At 48.3% G+C, this 20,567-nt stretch overlaps 1 protein-coding gene and 1 long non-coding RNA gene across 7 annotated transcripts in view; one reads left to right on the plus strand and one right to left on the minus strand.

Annotated features, from left to right (window-relative positions):
* Nucleotides 1-5,567: 5,567 nt before the first annotated feature.
* Nucleotides 5,568-14,602, minus strand: LOC110356835 (uncharacterized). Its single transcript, XR_010466658.1, has 2 exons — nt 14,422-14,602; nt 5,568-5,749 (listed from the first exon to the last, which is right to left on the minus strand). It is a non-coding gene; the product is annotated as an uncharacterized LOC110356835 (long non-coding RNA).
* The window catches only part of NFATC2 (nuclear factor of activated T cells 2), a 93,619-nt gene continuing 78,924 nt past the window's right edge, over nt 5,873-20,567 (plus strand). For 2 of the 6 annotated variants that reach the window (XM_065032518.1, XM_065032516.1), the window contains exon 1: nt 14,461-14,664. In XM_065032518.1, the coding sequence (XP_064888590.1) occupies nt 14,526-14,664 (139 nt within the window). In that variant the 5' untranslated portion in view covers nt 14,461-14,525. Of the gene's footprint in view, nt 6,719-14,460; nt 14,665-20,567 lie in introns of those variants that run through there. The other 4 variants (XM_065032519.1, XM_065032520.1, XM_065032517.1 and 1 more) reach the window with 4 other exon arrangements.

Below are 20,567 nucleotides of genomic sequence, written 5' to 3' on the forward strand. Positions count from 1 at the left end.
CAAACACCCACCCAGCCCCCGGGAGAGGCACTTGCTGCTGTGTGGGACTTGGAGGAAGCTCCGTGCTGAGAACTGTAAAGCCACTGGGGCCTGAGCATTGACCTGGGGGATGTTGAACCCACCCCCTGCAAGGAACAGCTGGGGAAACATGCTCATAATCACCTGCAATCAGAAGCACCTCTTCCAATTCCTACCTTAGTTCTCTACAGTAATGTCCTGGAAGGGGAAGGTGAGTTGAATATCTGGGAATAGTAATTAATTAATGATGCTGTTCTCATTCCACCAACTTTTCAGGGAGCTGGAAGCGAGGTGCAAAAGTGACCAGCTATTCCCTTGTACTGTTGTAACAAGTATAATTCAGAGGACAGGCGCTCTCATCCAGCAGGACAGGGTTCCCAGCGCCGCTCTGCCCAGGAAGGGCCGGGGACGGAGCAGCACGGGGGCTGCGGGTGCCTGGGGATGCGCGCAACCTGCTCTGGGCCAGCATATGCTGTTTCTTCCTCTCCCTTTTTTCCTGTGCTATGCAAAACAGGTTCACAAGCCAGTTCTAACCCTGGTATGACCAATAATAGGAACTTCCCATGTAGCAACTTTTGACGGGGCTAAAAATCCAGGGTTAAAAAAGTGAAGAACTGGCATTTCTCATGCACGGCTCTGTTGGATACCTCTTCCAAAAGTGTGGCCTGGTGACTCCAGTTATTTGAGTTCTACAAGAAGCAGTTAAATGGTAACATGTTGCTTACTTGCCCACCCTTTCCAACACTCCAGTATGACTAATGTTCCTCCTAATAATTCCAGAGAGTAATTACTCTGTGTAGCTGTCTCTCCTTCTCTTTTTTTTTCTGAACCTTCACTTAAAATATCGGAAAACAAAACCCTATGGGTTTATAATCTTAAAGAGAAAATATCTTTGGCAAGAAACTTAATGTCTTTATAGCCTCATCCAGAGTTCTTCTTTGTTTAATTACTCTTGCTTTTAACAAAGGTTATAGTTCAGTTTTATTCTACATGCTAGTCTGCAAAAAGCCTGCTAACTTAGTCATTGGTAGTAGTTTGTAAGGCAGTGCCAATCTGGAGGGCTTAAGTGTTCCCTGCAAACAATGTTTGATGTTTGGGTAAAAGCATAAATCATGGCGTATAAACATCCCTCTTCGCACAAGTTTGCTCAATCAGGGCGCACTAAGAGAATTTCAGTTTTGAAGTAGATCTAGCGCCGTTTACAATCCAGAAAATTAATGTATTGCAATGCTGCCTCGGCCCTTCCTGCCCCAGATGGACATGGGGAATAGATGTAAACTCTGGGATTTTCAGCTGAATGGTTGGGTTTGCTTTCTCCTCTGGTGTGAAAAAACCTCCCGGGAAGATTGATCCCTTCCATGGCACCCAACAGGCCCTCCTGCCTCGTTTTCTCTCGCTGATGCAAATGAATTTCTGTGCCTCTAAAATTCCTTATCCAATGATTAATGTGGGCTCTTGGCAAATTGAAGGGGCCAGGGCAGAACAGAGCCGTGATTTTGGTTGCAGGGTAGAACTGAGTGATGGTTTCATTCCAGAGGCAAGAGCTGCAGTGGGACGCTGGGCCATTGCGGGGATGTTGGGGGATGTTTGGGGATGCCAGCAGGGCTGGAGGATGCTGAGGGGCCGGGCAGGTCCCAGGTGGGCTGAGCTACTTGTCTTTTCCCTGGATAATAAAATAAAACAAACACACAAACAAACAACACACACACAAACCAAAACACACCACCAGACCATCACCAGGTTGGGTTTTTCAGGAGTCTGAGGCTCAGAATAGGTTTTCCTGCAGGTGCAGATCTGGTACTTCTTTCACATATAACCCAACTTGAGGGGGTTGGACATTTCCATGTACAAGCGGTCACAAACTCATGCGACTGCTTTGCAAGTGTGCTCCGCTGTCTGTCTGCAACTCTGCAGAATTCCAGGAGACAGGCACAGTAATAGGTAAAATGGGAAATTACAGCCTGGGATGGTAGCGTATCAAGCCAGATGAATTAATTACATCCTCCTGGTCCCATAAGAGGACACTAATTCAAGAGCTGTCTGCCTAAAGACAGCGAGAGTGGGGCCCTATTGTTCTATCAGGGAGTTGAAAGACACTTTTTTTTTCCTTTACAGGAAATTTTCGAGAGGAGGGGGGAGAGAAAGGATGCTCCCTATACTTTCTTCAATATCTTTTTATTTGCGGGTTTGTTTTCTGAGGTTGCATTTGTTGGGGAAATAGTAAAATAAAAAAAAAATATTTAAATTATTTTTAATGTTCATAAACAGAATCCATTTACTAAAAGTCAGTTCATAGGGGAGGAAAAAAAATGAAAGAAAAAAAATCTGACTCAAAAAATAGTGTTTCAGTTTATTGAGAAAAGAAAATTTCAACCAATTTTCATTGTAGATGAAAAGCTATTTCTCATTTGGAAAAAATGTTTTGATGGGAAAAATTCAAGCAGTTTTGGTTCCAATCTCGGAGAGCTTTATGTGGGCGGATTCCCCGGGCCACGTGGAGCTCATTACAGGATCAGACACTCCGTTTGTAACTTAATTAAGTGAGTGAATATGTTATTTAGACAAGTGCATTGTCAGAAATAAGCTTGAGTTGGTTACATGTAGTCATGATGCTCTAAGACTCTTATGAAAGTGGCGAGAGGTGCCAGTTGGCATCACTTAAACCGGCCGAGCTGCAGATGTTGAATGGTTTGGTTCTTGTCGGGCTCTGTTCGGGAGCCCAGCTCAGGTGCAGCGAGCACACACCCGGAGTGTGTAAAGCTGTAGTTTAGGCACGGCTCTGCTTAACGGCTTAAACCTGTCGAGGTTGCGCTGGGGAGAACAGTATTTACTTTGGAAGGGTGAGGAGCTTTTGTCAAAAATACTTATTGTTACTGTGAGCCTGAAATACCTTTTGCAAGAGGAAAACAGAGATGTCTCCATGAAGTCTATGATGATAAACTCCGGGCAGCTGCCCCAATGGCCTGAGAGCACATCCTCAGGAAGCCTTGATGTCTTATCTCCTGAAGAGCATGAGAATTTAAAAAAAAACCCCACCAAACCCAAACACCAAGCTATTTCTTTTTTATTGCCAATTCAGAGCGCGGGGCCGGCCGGGGAGAGCTCATCCTGCGGCGGAGGGGGGGAGTCGGGGACCCCTCGGGGCCAAACCCCCAGTACCGACCCCCGGGAGCCCCCAGGCCCGGGCTGCTTACGGGGAGATCATCGCTTTCCAAACCTACTCCCTGAGGCAGGGAGCGGGAGAGCCGGAACATGCACCTTCTCCCCATCCCCAAAAACCGGGCATCCTCTTGGCAAATCCCGCAGGGTGCCGTGGGGAGGTGGGTCCGTTGTTTGGGGTTAGGGATACAGTCCAGAATGTGCCCCTGAAAGGAAGAGGAAGTATTCTCCTAAAGAGGGAATAACTAGCTAAAAATATTAGCTATTAATAGCTCCTTACCTCCAAAAATAAAATCCCTTAGTGATACCAAAATAAGAAAGCAAAGGAAAGTCGGAGGTATTTGGCCTTCCTTTGAAAAGTGAAGCTAAAAATAACTATATATATATAAAAATTTCTCGTTTCTAGGGAAAGTCTCTGCCCCCGCATCCAGCTTGCAGAGTTATATAAGACTTGAACTATATCCCCTTCTCCGCGGCCGCTCACAACGCTCTGGGAGCCGGAGCCAGATGGAGAAAGGTTCCGTCAGGAAAGTTTAACTCAGCGGGGAAGCTGCAGCCAGTGGAGGACACGATTCTCTCGCTGAACTCTCCAAAAGCCTTGGAAATCTTACAGTTGTGTCATATGCTGGTTTGGGGAATACTAGCAGTCCGGAGGCAGCCGCCAGCCCTCTTTCACTTCTTTATTTATTTTTTTTTTTCGCTTTGCACTGAGTTTAATTTGGGTAGCAGGATTCAGCATTTTCAAGTTGGAAAAAACTTTGTGGAAGAAGATATTTTAGGAAAACCCTGTCATGTGAACTAGCGGGAGCCGATCAAACTGAGCTATTAAAAGAAAGACATTGTATTTTTAAACGGTCCAGACTAGGGAAGCCAACCTGTGTGCCATAACCGCTGAGCTGTGACTGCTCCCCCCCGATTATAGCTCAGCGTGGGAGGAGGCGAAGCTTTCCGTCGGGGTCGCCCATTCTCCGCTCGCTCCGGGATACCCTTTGGCAGAGCCCGGTGCCCTCGGCCCCCCCAGGTTGTGGGTGTCCCCCCCCGCACCCCTGTTCGCCCTCAGCCGCCCACCAGCTCGCCCCTTCCCAGCTCTGCTTTAGCGCTCCCCCTCATCTAAAGCCCCTTCCCCAGTCCCTCTCCTCTGCAATTATAACGAGTGATGCTGGGGTCACCACTTAGTGCCATAGTAAGGAGTGTGGGTGATGGGGGAGGAATAATAATAATAATAATAATAATAATAATAATAATAATAATAATAATAATAATAATAATAATATCAACAACGATTAATTAACAATTGCTTTGCTCTCCAAGCAAAGCAACAACTTTGTTTTCCCTTTAATGTTTCGAAATAGAAATCAAACGGTTCCGACCACACTTGATGCCAATAATGGGTCTAATCGAACACAGCAATTAACTCAGGTGCGACATCTCTGCAAAGGAGCCGGGAATTGCGGGGTGCGGCTCTATCCACGGGATCTCTATCTCCCGACGGGTTTTTTTTTTTGCGGGATCTCGCTTGTGAACATCGTGGCTTTAAAGTGTCCCATTGAGATGGGTGTTAAAGGGCAAAGAACCCAGGTCGAGTCCGTGTGCCAGGAGCAGTTTGTCGGTGTTTCTCTGCCAACCCTGGCGCTCAGGTGAGAAAATCTCCGTGTGAACGCGGCCGAAGAGCAATGTTTGCAAACGGCATCGCTGCTGGGAGAGCAGAGGGGTCCCGGGGCTCAGCCCCTGCGGGGACGAGGAGAAGAAGTCTTCCCTAACAGCCGGCGGGGGTGTGAGGGGGGTACGGGCTGCGGGGGGGCTGAGGGGTGCGGGGTTACCGGGACGGGGCTCCCCAGCACTTTGGGGGGGCCGGTGGAAGCCGGTTCTATAATGGGCCCGAGGAGCTGGGGAAGGCAGTTCCGCCTCAGCATGTCCAAAAATGACAAAGGGTAGGAAAGTGAGGTGCGCTGAGTTTCCCTGGCCTGCCTGCAGTTGCTAGCCTGCAGGACAACAAACCCGAGAAGCAGAAAGTTTGATTGTGATACCTCCTTCGAGTCGATTTTGGGACTCAGGGAGTGAAGAATGGAAACGTGGTGCGGGTGCCAGCCAGCCCTCCGTGCAGCTCCGGGCCAAGTCCAGATGCACTGAGTCACTCCCGCTCCTGCCCGGGGCTCCGGTGACCCCGGCTCCCCACGCACAGGGTTCCGTGGGGTTATACACAAACACCCAGGGACTGCAGAGCTGTTACGATCCCCGAAAGAGCATTTTATAGATGTGAGCCTTTGATCTCTTCCTCTGGAAAAAAAAATGTATGTAAGTCCAGTTGCGGGGAGGTACAGAGCCCAGCGTGGTATCAATAGGCTCGTTAACACACCAGTGAAAACTATACGTTGTAAGAAAACACACAGTTCACGACATCTTTTACTTTATTTTCCTGTTTTCTTTTTGCTTTATTTTCCTGTTTATACATAGTATGTGTAAACACACACGGGTTGTCTTGGTTTCGGAGGCTTCCTTGGCTATTTCATTCTTGCTGAGCTCCACGTGTTATCAATGGAAATCCATGGGGTTGCTCCTCTCCTAAATGGATCTAAAAATAGAAATAGAGAAAGGTCTGTGAAATGCCACTAAACAAATTAACCGTGTTTTTTTTTTTTTTCTTCTTTTAGTCTTCTGTATGAAGAACTGAGCCAATGGTAATTAGAAGCCAAAACCTGTGCCAGTAACAAGATGGATATTAATAGGGTGCTGGTGAATTTAAAATACATAAATATAAGCTGGGGACCTCAGTTTTCTGAATGATTTATTCAAAGGTAAAAGCAGCAGCAGTTCGAGCTTGTCTCTGCTGGGAAGAAGGAAAACTTCTGCACAGAAGCCCCGTTGCTTTGAAAGGCTTTGCAGTGCCTGCAAGTTTTGTTTAAAAAGCACACACTGGGATTTTTAACATCATCCATATTTCTTTCTTTCTCGCTCTCTAACTTTCTGCTCAACAATTAAGTGCTTGTGCTGCAGACTGAGAAAGCCGCAGAGCTGCCTTGGCCCAGAGCGGCGAGACGTCATGGATTCCTGAGTGTGAAGTTTGCAGGAAAGCCCTCAGTTTGGGAGATGGAGGCGATCCAGGGGTTTCCATGGCACTGGGATAAACAGGAGGAAACAGTGAGGGAATCCCGTTATTTTACAGCATTCAAAGACTATAAACACTCGGAGCAGGGAAGGAAGTGGCCTTTCCCTCTCTAGTAACCCTCATCTCAGAGCAGAGAACTGACTTCACTTCAGGAACAAGCTCAGCCCAGTTCGGATCCCTCTTTGCACCTCCAAACACGTACGGAGGAGGCGAGCAAGAGGGGTTCCCTCTGTCCGGGCGGCACTGGTTGAACATGGTTTAAAGAAGATTTTTTTTTTTCTCCTTTTTTTTCTTTTTTCTATTTTTTCTTTTTCTTTTTTTTTTTTTCTTTTTTTCTTTTTCTTTTTTTTTTTTTTTTTTTTTAATTCCTGATGCAGAGAGAAACTGCCTGCAGGCTGGTACATTACCACCACATCATGAGGTCTATGGATCAAGGTAGGGTCTTACTCCTGCGCTCTGTGTCTGTGTGCTGTGTGTGCCCTCCCGTGCGTTTCCCTCCCCTGAGGGTCTCTGTAGGTCCCTCCTCGGGCCAGGTGGTTTATCCTGCCGGGTTTAGCCCGCTCACAGGCAGCTCGGCTGGGCGGGCAGGCAGGGTTTTGTGACGAGAAGGTCCCTCGGGGAAAGGACTGGACTGGCTTTAGGTTTGGTTTGAAGCGCTCCGCGAAGGCGATAGAAATCTGTCTGGAGAAACCTCCTTTAAACTTCAGCCAGAGGGGACTCTCCTCTTCCAAGCCATCACCCCAGGAGTCTCGCTGACTAACCTCCCGGCCGCTTAACCCTTCCGTCGCCCACCCAGGTCCGGGGGGTCGGGTCTCCGCAGGCGGCTCCTCCGGGCCCGGTGGAGCCTGGGCAGCGCTGGGCCGGGGCCGGCGGCTCCGCTGCCCTCGGGAATGCCCGCGGCTCCCGCCGGGGTCGGCGCCCACGGCGGGTGGGCGGACGGCCCGAGCCGTGCCGGGGGGCTTGGGGCTGCCGCCGCGCTCCCATCCCGCGGCCGCGGTGTGCCGGTGGAGGCAAGAGTTAAGCGCGGCGAGAGGAGGAGTTTGCCCCGCTGCCAGCGCTCGGTGCGCGCCCGCTCCGCATAGCCCGAGGGTCCGCTCCAACCCGAACCATCGTCCCGCTCTGCAGCGGAGACCTCCCCGCTATGGCCCCGGCCCTACCGAGACTGGGGGGCAGCCGTCTAGAAGCGGCTACGGCATTCTCCGTCCTCCCCCCGCGGCGGCGAGCGGGGCTGTGGGCCCCGGGGAAGGGCGCGGCGCCGGGAGCGGTCCTGCGTGGGGACGCGGAGGGGGCGGCGGGCACGGCAGCGGCTCTGCTGTGCCGGCACGGAGCCAGGGGAGGGGGCATCTCGCTGGGCCATGCTGGCGAACAGGGAGGGGGTCTCCGGGCACAGCTGTGCCTGGGGCTCTCGGCGTGCCCACCAGCGGGGGATGCTCCGCGGCAGGAAACCCCTCTCTGCTCACAGCTCGATTCTTGTAAAACACCCGCGGACCAGCCGGCCCGGCTGCTCCCCCCGGGCCCTGCAGCCCGCTGCCCAGGCAGCCTGCCCGCTCCCAGGGGTGCTCGGCGCTGCACCCCGCGGGCCGGGCGGGAAGCGCAGGTGAGTCGCAATTTTTGTAGGGCTGCCGGCCCGGGGAGCAGGACGTGGAGAAGGGAAACACTTTTCCATCGACTCGCTCCGCTGTAGATTCCCCCGCTCTCCGCTCGGCCGCCGCCAGCTCTGGCACCGCCGCTCAGCCGCTGACTCAGAGCCGCCCGGGGGATTTGCTGGGTGTCGGGGCGGATGAGGTGGGTATCGCAGGGCTTCGTTTGAAGGGCTTTTAGTAGCGGCTATTTGTTTTCTCCTGCCGTAGCAAGGTCCCCAAGCACCTGCCAAAACACACTCGTTAACACCTACACCGAAAGGGGATCATCCGAGAGCTCCAATTCTCGGACAAGCCAATGGAAAGAGTCTTTAGTGGCTTTATACCGCCCTAAGATCAGGCCATTGCCCTGCCTCGTGTATCCTCAGCTTTCTCCAGACAAAACTCCCTCTTTCCTGAGCGCTTCAGCTGCTCTTAGTCACTCTCACAACATCCCAGAGAAGTTCTTTTGCTGCACAAAGAGCAGCAAAGGGAATGATAGAAAACTTCTTGCACTTCTCAGTGCTGGCAAGGTCCCGGTCTCACCTGCTATAGGGTAGCAGTGTACCAGAGCACAAGGCAGAGCTCTGATGACAGTTTTCATGGTTCTTTACATTGCTATGGAAGCGTAGCTGTTCCTCAGAGCCCTGTTCAGAGAGCAAAATGAAAGGCGCTGATTTTTTTTCTTTTTTTTTTTTCCAGATCAAATACTTGAGACCACAATAGCCAGACGAGCAGTGCAGTCAGTTGCATGATACAGCCTAGAGACACTTCAGAAAGAGTATGCCCCTGGGACCCAGCATGTGTTTTCCCCTTATGTGAAATGCTTGCTCGGGTTAGTGGCATAGGGGCGATGGCAGCAGACCCTGGCCCTGAATTGCCTTCGTGTCACAAGTCTGCTTTTCACAGAGTGAGCTGCATGAAACTGTCAGGGGTTAATAGCACACGGCACTTCTGGGATCAGTCTCTGGCTTTGGCAGGATTTCTGCACCCATGACAAAGTGCAAGAGTCTCGTTAATGTAGGGTGTGTAAACGATGATGTGTTAATAATTTTGGGCCCTAGTCCCTTTTTATGATTAGAGCAGGCTCAGAATGAGGAATGAAGACTTTGTGTAGCTTAACACACTGCCAGCAAAAAGATGCTTCAGTAGCTTTGCTCCCTGAGCTGTGCTTCTGGCCGTGAGTCCCTGTGACATCTTGTTGTCCCATATCTGCTGCTGTTCTGTCCCTCAACGAAGCCTCTTTCTAACTGTGAGCCCTGCAGGACACAGTTACACCGGCTGACAGTCAGCAAATGATTTCAGAGTCTTCCGTACGGGGCAGGAATCACATTCACAGATGGGACACTGACATAATTGGAGCACTCTTTTATAGCATTCCAGTAGATATTCTAACTGAAATGTTTCATCATTCATTTTTTGAAAATAGCCAAGGATAATAATATCTTAGAACTTCTTTTCCACTACTGGCTTAATCTATTTTTTTAAAACTATGATATGTGCATTCCTTTGGTTTGCACAGCAGACTTCAGAACTTAACGGGAACATGGAGATATGAGCAATTTTTCCATTGTCCTTTCTTGCCAAACCACTTTAAGCCTGAAATTTGGGGGTAATATCTCTGACTCAACCTGACCCCAAAATTGAATAGTAGCGTGTGTGCATGTGTGCCTCTCAAAGGAAGCACCAGATTATTTCTCCCTCTCTCTTTTTTTATTTTTCCCGTCTAATAGCACTCCCCACACTCCAGACCAAGCAACTAGTCACTCACAGTCTGAGCTCATTTTAAAGAGCTTGGATTAAGTCCATGTGCAAGTCTTAGTTGCCTGTTAAATTTCTAATGCCTGCCACATACACCATTAGAAAACTTAGATTAAGACAGCACTGACTTGTATTTTCTTTGGGTTCTAGCTGCTAAATAGATATGCAGCATTTTTAATCTACATTTCTCTTCCTCTTTTTCTTGTAAAAAATTTAATACGAGGGTATTACAGTGTTACAGATCTAGTGTAAATTAAATGTCATATGGTGCACATAACAACTAGCACTGTCACCATATTTCTGAGATCATCTGAAACTTTGTTCAGCTCAAAGCGTCATCTAATCATTTGCATTAGTGAAGTTACAGGTACAGGGAATACAATGGGATGGTATAAACAGAAACTGAAAATAGCAAATGATAAATTAGATTTGCAGTGAATTCAAATACTGAGAAATATGTTAAGTACTTTTTAAAGTATAGTTTGTGTTACAGTAGAAACTACTCTCTTAGTTTTGTTTTTTGATTCCTCGTCCCCTAGTACCTAGGTAGTCCAGTACTCACATACTTTTAAAGTTTATTAAAGCAAAGCTCTGCCAAAGGCAAGCACTGATCCAACTATGTGGAAAAGGACTCCTTCCACTCTCCAGTTCCCTGAAATGGCAGCACAATGTCTTTCCAGTTATACTCTCTGTAGAGGCTGCTGCAAGTATACGTGGCTGCAATTTTTGTTAATGCTGCCAAGGACAGACTTTGCTTAAGTTCTTGAAACACCTTTTTGGCTCATGAAAACAGCTTTACAGAGAAAAAAAAAATAGGAGTTAGTGCTGACTCTCAGATCTCTAATGTGGGTGCTGTGAGCACAAGCAGAGTTGTCACCAACGGCCAGGGGTTGTGGCCGTGTTGGCCCTTTGATAGTGGTAGCAGGAGAAATAAATGGAGGATCCTTGTAGAAAGGAAGTGATTGTGATATTAAAAAGACTGAGATTTAGGGAAACCAGCTAGTCTATTTAAGCCTAGTAGTTTCCCTACCTTTTCTTCATCACTAATTATTAAGGACAGACTGTGGGCAGCATTTGTCAGTTATGTAGCTATAACAGCTAAAACTTAGACAATGTATACTATTTTACTCTCTTTGTTGGCTCAAGAGCATGTTTTGGGTCTAAACTAAACTATACTTAGCCCTTGGAGGTCTCCAGAAACTACAGCTGTCACTTGAGCTGAATTCTGCAGCTGCTTGCACCTAGTAATGGTTTCATGCATCTCTAATATTTAGGCCAGATTTATATTTTGTGGATTTGCACCATTTCTGCTTGAAATAACACGCTGGTAGGTTCCAACACAGCCCACAGAGGATAGTGTTATAACTCACACCTCTGTGCACTCAAAGCCTGTGGAAAGTGTTATTCCTACATGTTATGCCATAGTGGTCATATGGGACTGATGTCCTTACGTGCCCTGTGAGCTGCAGAAGGGAGCAGAGGGAATCCAATGGATTGTGTGCCTGGTGTATATTGTTCCTTGACATCTGTCAAGTTGTCCACTGGGCAAAAGAGTTGAATCCCATAAGCTGAGCTACTTCCTACATTTCCCTAACACTTTTCTCATTGCTGTCTTGTCACCCGAATTCCTCGCCAATGTCAGAATATATGATTACTTGTATTAGCGGTGAAACTATTTCAAACGGCATGGTCATCTTGGAAAGCAAAATGTACATTTTTCCATTTAGGGAGTATTACTAATTCAAGGAATAGCTGAGGATAAGTTTGAAAATTCCCATGCTTAATGGATTGTGGGTGAGATAGGAAATTAAGGGTTGGATACAGATTTAGCAGAAGTTGGGGTCATTTCCCCATGCTCTCCTGCCAGCCACCCATATCTTACTTAAAAAGGCCAATGTTATTGTTCGTGTCTTTTCTTTCTGTGGTTAAAACAAATGATGCTATCCAATCATGCTCCATGTGTTGTTAGCTGCAGGGATGACAGCTCTCTTTAGTGCTAAGCCAAGATCAGCAAGTATATTTGGTTTTTCTAATGAATTTTAAATAGAAGGGCCAATGATAAAAGGCTAGCACTCCAGCAAACGGTAAGCAACATTTTAGAACAGATATATATAAACAGGCCAATTTAATATATGTTTTCTTCACATTTAAACAATTGAGAATGAATCAATCCCTCAGACAGAGCAGCATATGTTCCTAAGAGTAAGAACTCAACTCTGCAGCTTTCTGGGCTGGCCTCATTTCTGAATGCCGGTAGCCAAGACCACTAATCACCGTCTGCATGGGCTTCCCCATCTGTGCCCGCCGCAGCAGAGCCCTGGCTCTAGTCAAACCAGACACTACAAAACTACAGAGAGCGAGCGCCTCGTGTAGTATTAAGACTCTCTGCAGGTGAGGAGGTAGACCTTAACCGTGGTATCTAGATTAACTGCCTGAAAGGAGGTTGGAGCATGGAGGGTGTTGGTAACAAGTGATAGGAAAAGAGGAAATGGCCTCAAGTTGCACCAGGGAAGGTTCAGATTGGATATTAGGAAAAAAATTCTTCACAGAAAGGGCTGTGGGGCATTGGAACAGGCTGCCCAGGGCAGTGATGGAGTCACCATCCCTGGAGGGGTTTAAAAGGCAGTTAGATGAGGTTGCTAGGAACATGGTTTAGCGCTAAACTTAGATAATTGGTTGGACTCAATGATCTTGAGGGTGTCTTCCAACTGAAATGATTCTATGATTCTGTGATTCAGCCACAGGGCAACCACTGGATCCTCGTCAAAACAGGCTTCAGTGGTCCCTGCCCCGAGCAAGGAGCCACGTCGCATCAGGAGGCAGCACGGTGTTGCACACGAGGAGATGTACACAGCCCATGACCTTCTCACGCTGCTTACACACGCGTGTGCAGATGCACACAGGGCTGTGTGCTGACCAGGTGGAAACCCAGAAAAGTGCTACTCCCGGTTGTTTTGGCAGCACGTGCAGGAGAAAGTTCAAATAGTTTGGCCCAAGGAAGATATGGTGTTACGTGTATTATGCATTAATGAGAAAAAGTGTTGTCCTTTTAGGCTCTGCTGAGTTCAAGTATGGCAGTGATTGCAGTGAAATCACTCATTAACCTAGAGGCTGTGAATATGGAATAATGGCTTTTCCCTCCCCATTTAAATTGCACTCCAGCAGGAAATGCATAGACAGAATTTACCCGTTGTCCTTACTCCCCTTTCAGAGCCCAAAGCGCTGTGCAGTGTTTTTTCTCACCAATAGGTGCCTCCAACACCTCCCAGTAGCTGGTACAAAGCTACTGGTACTGCTGGGGTTCTTCAGAACCTCAATGTAGAAAGTCATTTCAAAGCACAGGAAAAGTCCGAGTTCTTGCACTCTGGACTGGCAAAGGATGGAGCAAAAGAGTGTGGTAAGAAGGTGATTTGTCATTATTTGGCTGGCCGTATTAATGATAAACATGAGGGTATAAGCCTAAACGTAGAGCTCCTGGTTCATGTGTGCTATGAAAAAGACTTTCTGTGACCTTAGACAAGTAATTCAGGGTCAGGTTTGTAATGCTGTCACGCTAACAGGCTTAGCAAATAAAAACAAGTTGAAGTAAACACCAAAATACTTTTAAAATTATCTTGGTCCCTCTGTCTTTGCCTCCCTTCCTTGTCTACAGACTAAAAGCATCTTTCAAACTCACAGACCCAGTGACAGCCACCCATACACTAATAAAGGGGACCACACAAACAGGTAAGCAAGGGAACAGTCTTCTGACCACAGATGCTCTAAACACAGGGATTTAGGATCTCCAGTCACCCACAAGTGTAGTCGTTGTTGTTGTAGCAACTGTTGGAGGGGTAGAAGGCTGTTGGGAGGCAGCAACCAGTACCCTGTGAAGGGCCTAGGGAAGATGTTGATGAATAGACTCAATGTGGCAAAGGTGGCCGAGGGTACCTGGCAGCGCTGGCCATGTGGTCAGCAGGGAACGCATCAAGAGCCCATTCTGTGAAATGCTGTTTGTGAGCAAGGCAGGGGGAGAACAGAGGCCTTGTGCTTGATGGACTCGATGTTTCTTCTAAAGGTGCTCCAGTTCAGAGAGGTTGGCCTGTGATTGTGGGAAACACATCCAGAAAGCAGCAGCCTCTGATGAGAGGCAGGAGCGTGTGGTAGGGGACAAGTGAAGCCCAGAGAAGGCATGGACAGCACATGGGCTGCCTGGAGCTGCTGGAGACCCTGGAAACCTGAATAGAAAGGGGCTTGATCTCTGGGAAGGAAGAGGCTGTGTGCAGGACAGCAAGACATGCTCAACCTAGAGTAACAGGGCTGAGACAGCTCACAGAATGAGGGCTGAATGGGGTTTCCGGAAGCTCCCATCCCTGTGCAAGGCCATCGCTTCCCTCTCAGACCTGCTTTTCCCTTTCCTCTCCCCCTCCTCCTCAGGCCTCTCTCCTCCACTCTCCCACCAGGACCCCCGCAGGTATCCCCCGCCGGCAGCACGCTCCTCTTCCCCGGGGCCGGTGCGGCCCGGGCCGGGCTCCTCCTCCCCGGGGGCGGCCCCGGCGGCAGGTGGCTGCTCGGAGCAGGAAGCTGCCACCGCTCGTCCGGCCGGTCCCCTCGTGTGTCGCCGCCGGGGCTTCGCCTCCCGCATTCCCCGCCGTCCGGGGGCAGCCGCGCCCGCCTCAGCGACCCCCGGAAGATCTTTTTGCTTGTTTTCTTCCCTTTCCCCCCCCATTTTTTTTCGTCTCTTAACTCCTCTCCACTTGCACTTGGAAGGATACCTACGAGTTTCTCGGCGGTTATCGCACTTCAGGCTCCTCTCGGCAGCCGGCCAGTCCCGGGCGAACCGCCCGTCCCGCCCCGCCGCTGCCAGGCGGGCTTTGGCCGCGATGAGCGCCCCGGCTCCGGAGCCCGACCCGCAGGAGGGGGACCCCGGGCATGGCCCCGGCCCGGCCCGGGCGGGCAGCCCACAGGAGGAGTTTGACTTCTCCATCCTCTTCGACTACGACTACTTGAAGCCGATCGAAGGTTGGTGAGGAGCCGCCGCAAGAACAGCCGGTGCCGCGCCCCGACGGGGCGGCGGGGCCGCCTCTACCGGACCGAGCGGCTCCGGGGGCCGGGCCGGGCGGCCTCCGGCTGCCACTCGGAGGGCGGTGGGGACCCGGGGTGCTGCCGGGCCCCTACCCTGCCCCGGCCAGCCCCGCCGGGCTCCTGGCTGGCTCTGCGATCGGACGTGTGCCCCGGTCGGGCTGCCCGGGCCCGGCGAGGCGATGGATGCCGAGTGATGTGCTGCTTGACGGACTGTGCTCAGAGACGGGTTTTTTGAGTTTTGCGGTGTTGTTTTAGCCAGCAGGTGCTTGCTAAAAGCGCCAGTCACTGTCACTGGCGGCAAATGGCCTGGTCCACTGTCTGGTGATGAAGTATCTAAAAGTGGCTGTGGGACCTTTCTATTATTTATGAAGTTATGTACCTGGGTATCAGAGCACAGCTGTGACAGATGAAGCTGAGGAGCTCATCCTGTGTTGGTCACCTTGTGACCATTGTCATGATGGTAGGGGGTGTTCTGGAAACTCAAAAAGGCAGCTTGAGCACTGGGTCTAGGAGCCTCGTGGAGTTAGTTACCTGTGACAAGTGACCATGGATGACCTTGCTGGGATAGTAAGGAGCTGGGGAGATTCAGTTTCCGGTTGAGTCCAAACACCATAAGCTTAAGTTAGATTAAAAACCAAACCAAAACAAAACCAAGGCAGTCTGTTCTCTTACTTTCCTGAGTTTATGCAAGTCTGCTATACTAAAAGCATTATGACAAGCGTTCCCCAACTTTCTAAATCATATATAATATATATATATAAATTAAATATATATAAAATATATATTAAATATATATATTATATAAATTATATATATATAAATAATTTGATGATACTAGAAATGGATACTTCCTATCCCATACACTACAGATTTGTGTAAACCAGAGGAAGCCAAAAGAGACAGGACCCAGAGGAAATAATTGCTGGGATATTGTTTCTAAGATACAGGTGTTTTGATTCTGCAGAGTTGACAGGTGGCATTTCTCTAAGGCATTTGAAGAGAGATTATGTGTTCCTAGGGGACAGTGCTGGAGAAGGAAACCTATTAGGCTTGAATCATGGTATCGTTAGCAAAATGGAGAGTTGTTACTGAGTTCTTTCTTTGTTTACCTGTTTAAACATACAGATGTGCCCCAGCATCAAAGCTGAGTGAGGATGGTTAATGTCATCAAATACACAAAGCTGAATTTTCTTTCAAGGTTTAATGGCAATCAAACCATGCTAAAATAAATCCACAATGGGGAGAGGTCAGTGATTTGAATTAAAATACATTAAATCTCAGTGAAAGCTTCAGATGCTGTAACAAGTAGAGAGTACTGCTGTGAAGCCTTAAGTGGAAGTTCCACAGAATATAATGATACGTAGGTGGGGGTTAGAAAGTTTCATCTCCAAACCGCATAGATGCAGAGCAGTGTATGCTTGTAGTAGAAGTAACTTCCTTCTTGAGCCTGCTTTCTCCACGTTTGAATGACTGGAAACCATAATTAGTAGTAATTTTGTTTGTTCCCAAGATGGAAATCATTAGCATAAAGAAAAAAAGATCACAACCGTATATACTAGCATTGTAATCTGGAGAACATTCTCCCTCGCTTTGAAACGGCACCAGCTAGAGTCTGTAAGCAATCCAGTATACATCTGTGACCTTTAACGTGCAAAAGATTAAAGTGTGTTTACACGAGAACAGAAAACGTTCAGATTTTGAGAAAGGGCTCTACCCACATGCCAGGGGTAAGTGATGCTCCTTATTCATGTGTGATTCTGGCCTTGTCTGAGCTGTAGTTGGGAAGATAAGTCCTTTGCAGTGAAGGATTCAAAATGGAACCAAAACCATGGGAGTGTGTGTGGATCCCAGCACTTCAGTCTGGTTCCTCCATTCGGAGCCTGTTTGAAAGACGCTCTGGTTTCCTCTGGCCGGCTCCACCCACCACTCACCACAAGTCCTATAACAACAAACCTCTGTAAACATGCTAAAGTGATTTTTTTTTTTTTTTTTAGGAAACAAATGTAAATTTTGGTCTCTAGGAATGGATTTGGATTAAAGTCTATTTCTGATAAGCAATTTTTTAAAAGGTTGGGATGTGACAGTATCCACCCAAGCCTGTGTTTTAAAAGTAGGATCTATATCACAACTTGTTTCTATGGAAATGACAGAAATATCCTTACTGCTAACAGCTGGCATTCAGTAGTGCTCATGTGTGCCTGAGGCCACAGGAACATGGACTGCTATAAAAGCAACAGGGGAAAAAAGGGTAAACAAAAATTCTCCAGTCAATATTATTAATATTAGGTATTCCTCTCTAAGCCAACCATTTCCAAAAGCAGGAGTGCTATACAAAGTGCCATTTTCCATGTGCCTTCAATTAGCTATCATCTCATGATTTGTAAACCAGAAACACCTGCCTTCAGCAGACTGAACCCAACAGGTTTTTGGAAGTTTGTGAAAGTGTGTATCCTGGGCTGCTAGGTTGAAGTTGTGATTTCACTTGGGCATTGAAGGTGTTTTCTGTCTCCTTTTAAATAAGTGTGTTAGATGCATTCCCTTGAGAGACACATGGGGAGGTATTGCTCATGGTATTCCAAGTTTTAGCTTATTTCACACTTTGAAAGTGCTGAATATCCTTGCTTCTCAGTGGAGAAGAATGACAGAGAGTCAATGAGCATTTGAACTAGCTCCTACAAATAGGACTCCCAGATGAGTAAATTTGGATAGCTGCTTTGTGTATTATTCCATAATATCTGTTGTTGGCCACTATGAGAGACAAAATACTGAAAAGCCAGACAAGTGCTCTGCTTCAGCAACTCACTTAATGTACTTTTGTTCTGTGCTCACTGTGCGATGATCCACTGATAGGTAAAGCTTCCGCATAATTTTTAGTATTTGAGGTTAACCCCTCTGTGGACTGATGCCTCTGAGGTGTGTTTTGAAACTTAAAATCCAAACAAAACCCATCTTTAAATAAGGTTCCAGATAAAATCCTGCCCTAAGGCAACAGGTGAGAATGGATATTGGAAGGAGTAGTTTCTCGTAGGTTCAAGCCATTGCTGTAGCTCAGCAGACTCTTGCATTGCATCTGGTGAGATGAATCTACAGGGTCTATGTATGTATAATAGAGGGGAAGCAGGGAGCATTTAGAAATATTAATATTCCTCTAAATGCTTGACAGGCTCCCAGGGACATTGCCACGTCTTGTAGTTGTCAAGCCATGTATAATTTGGCTTGTTCCATCTTTTTCTCCCCAATACAAAACTATTAAAAGGGAAAAAAACCAAACCCAACACAACAAAAAAACAACTGAACACAAAAGCAAACAAACAAAAAACCCCAACAAAACAAAAAAACCCAAAACCACAAGCTTGCAGCTCAGTGCTGGTGGCTGGCTCAGTAACACAGGAGGCAGTGTTCAGCGGCAGCGCTGCAGCGAGGAAACAAATATGCCCGTGTAACAGAGAATACCAGATCTCACTCAGGAAACCGACTTTCACTTTGAGCTTACAAGAAGCCGGTGTAAATAACAGACAGCTTGGCTTTTGAAAAATGCAAAAAAGCTCTGGACTGGCCCCTTCCAATTACAATAAGCAAATTAACTAAAAAAAAAAAAAGGACTCTCATACAAAGAAGGAACTCCATTTAATCCCAGGAGCTGCGCTGCAGCAAACGGATGTGAGGTCAAAACCGAACTTCTCTCTCTGCCCTCCTTTGGCTGCCGTGTCCCACACGCGACTATCTTTAGCTTTTCCTAGATGATGGTTTGTATAAACCCATCATGGAATGCAGTTGCTGGGGTGATGTGTTATTCCCTAATTTCATGCTAATTGGCAAGGTCACATTTGGCTGACTGAACAGCTTTGAAGTCAGTGCCTTGTTTAAAGAACAGCGGAGGGTGAGCCCTTGCACGGCCACGTGTGCACACGCGCTGGTGTGCGTCCCTCCAGCTTGGGAAACCTCTGGAGCACAGCAGGACCTGGTGTGGGTTTTCCTTTTTGCCTTTCAGAGGTGTGTGGAAAGAAGTTTTTAAAATCAAGGGTTAAGTCCTTTGAAACTTAAATCCCTTGATCTTTTTCACCTGTGTTTTAATTGCCCTTGCTTATCAGCACTCAGGGCAGGCCTGATGGAACCCACCTGGGGACACTGCCCAGGTGGACCTGCCTGCAGTGTTCCTCAGGCTGTCCAAATGTTTGCTGTTTATCTACAGCATGGTAGGACACAGACCCTTGCTTCCATCCTGTATTGTGGGAAGAGGAGAGATGGTCTTGTGAACTAGTAAGTGGGTAAAGACTATGGAATAAAGGGGACAATAAGAGCTGGCAGCTTGGAGGTGGTTTGGGTGCGATCCTAGGGGGTTTGGATGTAGGACTTCCCTAGCTGTGGGATTTGGGTGATGCAGGGGAGTGAGTAGGCTGTTTGCTGACAGTAAAGCTGAGAATGTGAGGAGGTGCCTGTGTGGTCTGGGTGTGAAGCTCACTTTCTTTTAACCCCCTGTCAAACAAGAAGGATCTCCTGGTACTGAATCAGAGGATGATTCACCAGCGAAACCTCAGGCTGGGAAATGCCTGAATGGAGGTGGGGAAGTGCTGTGACTGCCAGTGCAAAGGGGTGTCAGAGGAGCTGTGCTGAAGCTGTTACACAGCTTATATCCATCAGAAAAGCAGTGGAGAGGACAGTCCTTTACAGGAGTATTTTGGTCTGTGTTCTGGGATATGATAGGATGTGCAGAAACAGGTGAACCCTTGAAGGTGGCACAATGTTGCACCTTTGAGGCATTTGCACAAAGGTTTCAAATCTGCTTCAGTTCTTGAAAAACACCTTTGCTAGGCCGATCTGTTACACAATTATTTTCTTGTAAGGGGGTGCAATGGCCTCTCACCACTTTGGGGAGCCAAGCTGGTGGGTGGGTGGCTGGGCTGCTCCTTGCCACCTGCAGTGTGGCAGAGGACTGGCAGCATGGGGTTTGTTGTCCTCGGCTCCTGCCACCGTAACCAAGCTCACCTTTGCAGCTCAGGCAGGAGCATGGCTATTGCTGGGGCCATCGCCTGGAGCCGTTCCCGTGTCCTGGGTTACTCCCTGTTCCCTCTGGTGTCTACAAATGCAGAGAGAGAGAGCTGCTGGGGAATAACCCGTCCTCCCCCTCAGAGGCAGGAGCTTAATGTTATTTACAAAATCCAGCTCTGGTGGTGCTCACCTGGGGAAGCTGGGATGTTGGCTTGAGTCTGCCCCTTCCTTGAGCAAATTCCAAACCCCAGCCTGCCTTAGCCAAGTTGTCTGGGAGTGGAGTAGCCAGTCCCATCCTACTGAAACAAAAAGCGGAATTTCTCCTGATTTCGATGGAAGAGCCATTTACTTCCAGAGAGCAGCACTCGCTGCTTCACCCAACCACCCCTTTTCCCTCCCCTGCTGAGGTCAGAACCTTGAGTCGTAGCATCACCAGCATTTCCATGGTGACAGACCGTGACATCACAGCCATGTGGGCAATAGAACTTGGGACAGTGATTTCATTGTACCTCCAAAGACATGCGGGGCTGGGACTTGGTCAGGTCTCCCCAGAGCCCACAAGCCGGCTCCTGACGAAGCTGTGCCGATGAGTCAGGGCCAGCAGCCTCAGACTCCAGGCATCTCTGCCCGGTGCGGCTCCCCAGGCGCTCTGCAAACCAGCCGAGGTTTTCTTGTCTGCAGTCTTGCCCACATTCCAGTGCTGCTGCCTGCTGTATTGATAATTTGCCATGTGGGGGGAAGCTAAATATTTTTGCTCCACGGAAGGCTGTGGGTGTTGTCTGCTTGGCAAAAGGCGCCGGCCTCGCTGGCTGGGTGAGCAATCCCGGTTTGCAGAGCCGGGAGAGCGCTGC

The sequence above is a fragment of the Columba livia genome, chromosome 16 (assembly GCF_036013475.1).
Source record: "Columba livia isolate bColLiv1 breed racing homer chromosome 16, bColLiv1.pat.W.v2, whole genome shotgun sequence".
Classification (NCBI taxonomy): domain Eukaryota; kingdom Metazoa; phylum Chordata; class Aves; order Columbiformes; family Columbidae; genus Columba; species Columba livia.